Source organism: Spinacia oleracea, chromosome 3 (assembly GCF_020520425.1).
Source record: "Spinacia oleracea cultivar Varoflay chromosome 3, BTI_SOV_V1, whole genome shotgun sequence".
Lineage (NCBI taxonomy): Eukaryota > Viridiplantae > Streptophyta > Magnoliopsida > Caryophyllales > Amaranthaceae > Spinacia > Spinacia oleracea.
Window position 1 is genome coordinate 46,135,419 of NC_079489.1, and position 4,909 is coordinate 46,140,327.

Here is a 4,909-nt window from a genome sequence, read left to right on the forward strand (position 1 = left end):
GAGAGTTCACATCATTGGATTTCACACGATATTGTGAAAGCCATGGCATCATTAGGCATCTAACAGCTCCATATACACCACAACAAAATGGCGTAGTGGAAAGAAGAAACCGGACATTGATGGAAATGACAAGAAGTTTGCTCAAGGGGATGAAGGTACCTAATCACATGTGGGGAGAAGCGGTGAGACACACAACCTACATCATAAATCGCGTATCAACTAAAGCACTAGATGGAAAGACACCATATCAGGTCTTCTTCACCAAGAAGCCAAATATCGAACACTTGAGAGTCTTTGGGTGTATCGCATATGCAAAAATCAATGGTCCAGGTTTGAAAAAGTTAGATGATCGATCAAAGGTTGTGATCAATCTTGGAACAGAACCAGGTTCCAAAGCCTATAGACTATATGATCCAAGCGCAAACAAGATAATAGTAAGTAGAGATGTTATCTTCGATGAGAAGAAAGGTTGGGATTGGGAAACGAGGATGGAAGGAAGAGACGAGGAACCAGGAACATTCACTGTCTCGCAAGGTCTAGGTACTGACGTAGAGGAAGATGATGAGACCGTTAATGAAGATGACCACGAAGAAACAGGGTCAAATCATGACGAGGGGGCCGAGGTTCAGGGCTCACCTCAAACTCAGCAGAACACGACGAGAATAGGTCGTGTTATAAGGAAACCAAGTCGTTTCGATGATTATGTTATGCTAGCTGAATACGAAGGAGAAAGCCTGCTGTTTACTATTGATGGTGAACCAGAAACTTATATAGAAGCGGCAGCTATGCAAGAATGGATCAATGCTATGATAGCTGAGCTAGAATCCATCATGAAGAATAAAACGTGGGAGCTTGTTGAAAAACCTGCTGGAGTTAAACCTATAGGGCTGAAGTGGATTTACAAAATCAAGAGGAAAGCTGATAGAACAGTGGTGAAATACAAAGCAAGGCTTGTAGCAAAAGGCTATGTACAACAACAAGGTATCGACTTTGAAGAAGTGTTCGCACCTGTTGCTCGAATAGAAACCATTCGGCTACTCATATCCTTAGCAGCGAGTAATGGCTGGGAAATACACCACCTAGATGTTAAGACAGCATTTCTTAATGGTGATTTGTGTGAAGAAGTGTATGTAACTCAGCCTGAAGGTTTTGAGAAAAAGGGACAAGAAAATCGGGTGTACAAACTGAGTAAGGCTTTGTACGGATTACGTCAAGCTCCTAGAGCGTGGAACCTAAAACTCGACAACACTCTCAAGGAGATAGGGTTTGTCAAATGCAAGAAAGAACCAGCGGTTTATCAAAAGAAGACTAAGGGGGATATTTTGATTATTGCAATATATGTTGATGACTTGTTCGTCACAGGAACATCAGTCCAAGTTATTAAGCGATTCAAGGAAGACATGTCAAGAAGATTTGAAATGTCTGACCTTGGAAGATTGTCATACTACTTGGGAATAGAAGTAGTGCAAGGAGCTGATGGGATCAGGATAAAACAGGAAGGGTATGCACAAGGGATCCTAAATGACAACAAGATGGAAACATGCAATTTGACTCATGTACCAATGGAGTCAAATCTGAAAATCTCAAAGGCTGAAGAAGAAGAAGAAATCAATGCTACTGCTTATAGAAGAACAATCGGTTGCTTGAGGTATCTGCTTCATACACGACCTGACTTGTCCTACAGTGTTGGAGTTTTGAGTCGTTATATGCAGAGTCCAAGAACATCTCATGGACGAGCACTCAAGCATGTTCTGAGGTATGTGAAGGGGACAACAAAGTTCGGATTATTCTTTAAGAAAGATGGAGCAAGAAGGGTGATTGGATATAGTGACAGCAGTCATAACATAGACGTTGATGATGGTAGAAGTACATCAGGCCATGTTTTCTACTATGGTGCATCTCCAATCACGTGGACTTCGCAGAAACAACCAACGGTAGCATTATCATCATGTGAAGCAGAGTTCATGGCTGCAACAGAAGCTGCAAAGCAAGCAATATGGCTGAAAGAACTGTTGAAAGAGATCCTAGGTAAAGAAGACGAGAATGTCATACTAAGGGTAGACAACAAATCAGCTATTGCTCTCACAAAGAACCCGGTGTTTCATGGAAGGAGCAAACACATACTCTCAAGATATCATTTTATACGAGAGTGTGTGGAGAACCTGCAAATCGAAGTCGAGCATGTTCCAGGCGTAGAGCAGAAGGCGGACATTCTAACAAAGCCATTGGGAAAGATCAAGTTCAGAGAAATGAGAAGCTTGATTGGAGTTCAAGAGATTGAAGTACCCGAAATTCATGTTGGAATTAAGGGGGAGAATGTTAGATAATTCCAATTAATATTAGGAGATATCTAAATAAGGAGTAGCTTATTTAGAGATCAGGATTAGGAAAAGGAAAACCAATTAAAATATGGAAATAGGGAGTAGCCTAAATTCTATATAAAGGGTTGATGAGGAGATGTCTCATACAACCGAGATTAAGAGAGAGATTTAGTTTTGAGAAGTTTCTAAATCAATAAAGAAGAGAAGTTCTTTATACAAATTGATCTCTATTTTCTTTAACCTCCCCTCCCCCACTTAAAACCCAAGCAAATGCTTTGGGGAAGGAATCAAAGCCTAGACTATGCTAAGGAAGAAGTTAAATCTCATCACTTGATCCAACCCCAATTCCTTTATTACACTACTATTAGTGAATAAATTTTATAATATCCGCAGTATGAAGTATTTGTTAGTTTTTCATTTTCTCTAAACTGTTTTATTAGTGTACTTTAGTGGGACTAAATTATTGTTGGAAAAATAAAGAGTTGCACGAGTTGTAAACATGTAATCTTAATTACAAAACTACCACTGGACTTAAGAAATGCCGGCGGCTTTCGTTTTTATTTTTAGACTTTTTAGTAAGAGCAACGCGTTTGGGTAGAAGAGCTCATTATTGACTTGGAAAGAGTCTTTTTTTTCCACTTCAACAATTCACAAACCTTAGCCAAGTTTCCTTTCGTGGTCCCCACGCTACTTCCATTGACCGACCTTGGCCATCAAGAAATGTCTACCTTTTAAGTTTTAACTAAACGAAACGTGCTCCACCGTTCCACTCTTTCACTATTCTTAGCTCACTAAAACTCTTCCACCTTTTAATATTCCTTATTTTTTTATAATATAATAATTATTCATATTCATATTCATATTCTACCAAAAAAAGGAAGAGTATTCTCAGTAAATCCTTGGGCTACTTTCCTACCACTTGTCACGCAACTTCTCCCACCCCTTCGGCTTCGGGCCTCACTTTATATAAACACCTCTTTCACTCCTTCACTCATCCAAATTCACTCATTTCTCTGGATTACCAAACTCAACAACAACAACAACAACAACACATCTACTGCAACAAGTTTCAACTTCCTTTTCTTCTCTTGTTCAATTTGTATGTGCAAAATCCAATCTCGATCAAATAATGGCACTTGAAGCTCTTAACTCTCCTACCACACCACACGCCCCTTTCAAATTCGAGGAGCGCTCTTTTGATCACTGGGTCAAGAAGAAGCGATCAAAGCGGTCTCGTAACGAGATGTCTCCACCGTCTACTACTACTACCACCACCGCCGCCGCTGACTCCCCTTTATCTGAGGAAGAGTATCTCGCCTTTTGCCTTCTTATGCTTGCAAAAGGCGGCGCAGCTCCAGTAACTACTTCTTCTAGAGTTACTCCTACACCGCTTAAGACTGAAAGATTATTTCTAAGCGGTGGCGACCAGAGTAATCGATCACTTGTGTATAAGTGCTCTGTTTGCGGGAAAGCTTTTGGGTCTTACCAGGCTTTGGGAGGCCATAAGGCTAGTCACAGGAAACCCGCTACAGAAGACGATAAGCCGTCGGCTGCTGTTACCTCCTCCGCCACTACCACCACATCTGCCGGCGCTGGTGGAAAGACTCATGAGTGTTCGATCTGTCACAAATGTTTTCCTACTGGGCAGGCGTTGGGAGGTCACAAGAGGTGCCATTACGAGGGTAGTATTGGCGGTGGGGCCGCCAAGAGTGGAAGCGGGGTTACCGGTTCAGAAGGGGTTGGATCTTCTTTGACCATGAGCCATGGCGGCTCAGAGAAGCGGGACTTTGACCTGAACTTGCCCGCCTTGCCCGAGTTCTTGCCTGTTGACTTTTTCAAAATTAGGGGGCAGACTGTATTTTCAAGGGATGAAGAGGTGGAAAGTCCTCACCCTTTGAAGAAGCCTCGCCTTGTTTTGACTGGACCAAAGCAGTAAAAAAATATATCCGGTTTATTATGGTATAGGAAATTGAATTAGTTCTTTTGTGCTAGCCATTTCCATCCTACAATTGGTTGTTTAGGTTTTATTTTAAATATCTTTTTCTTATTTTGAATTTGGATATGGGAGGTGGAAATAGTGATATAGTTGTATATTTCTGTTACTGGTGTATATAATATATACTCCTACAACTAAGTATAACTGGCTATTGAGCTAGTATTGTTGGTAAATAGAATGTAGTGGTAGATTACACTGTACCATTACGAATCCAGTTAATACAAATTTGTTCATTCTTTGAATTTTGCTGAATGTTTCAAGTAAATCAGTTTGTTGTTGTTGTTGTTGTTGTTGTTGTTGTTGTTGTTGATAACTACTCCCTAGAATGTAGTGGTATAGTGTACAATCATGAATTCAGTTAATATTTTATTTTTCCTGAAGGAATTCAGACATTCAGTTCATACAATTTGATCGATGGAGTACTTTATTTTTGTTTAAGTATTATGTGTTGTTTTATGCCCCTTTAATAGGAAATTGATACCTGAAAGAGATAAGTAGTATCTTTCCTAACTAACTAGGATATTATTCACTGTCAAAAAAACTACGATATTAATCAGAAACTAGGTTGCACCAAATCGGACATGGACACAAT

General features: G+C 40.2%; 1 protein-coding gene across 1 annotated transcript; it reads left to right on the forward strand.

Moving 5' to 3' along the window:
• The first annotated feature begins 3,314 nt into the window (after positions 1 to 3,314).
• On the forward strand, positions 3,315 to 4,559 carry LOC110798468 (zinc finger protein ZAT10). The gene has a single exon (XM_022003643.2). It carries the CDS (start codon positions 3,451 to 3,453, stop codon positions 4,255 to 4,257), a length of 807 nt encoding a protein of 268 aa, XP_021859335.1. The 5' UTR covers positions 3,315 to 3,450; the 3' UTR covers positions 4,258 to 4,559.
• Positions 4,560 to 4,909: the final 350 nt, after the last annotated feature.

Bases quoted from the DNA above. Each gene is read 5' to 3' on its own strand.
- LOC110798468 (XM_022003643.2), top strand. From the start codon at position 3,451: ATGGCACTTGAAGCTCTTAACTCTCCTACCACACCACACGCCCCTTTC.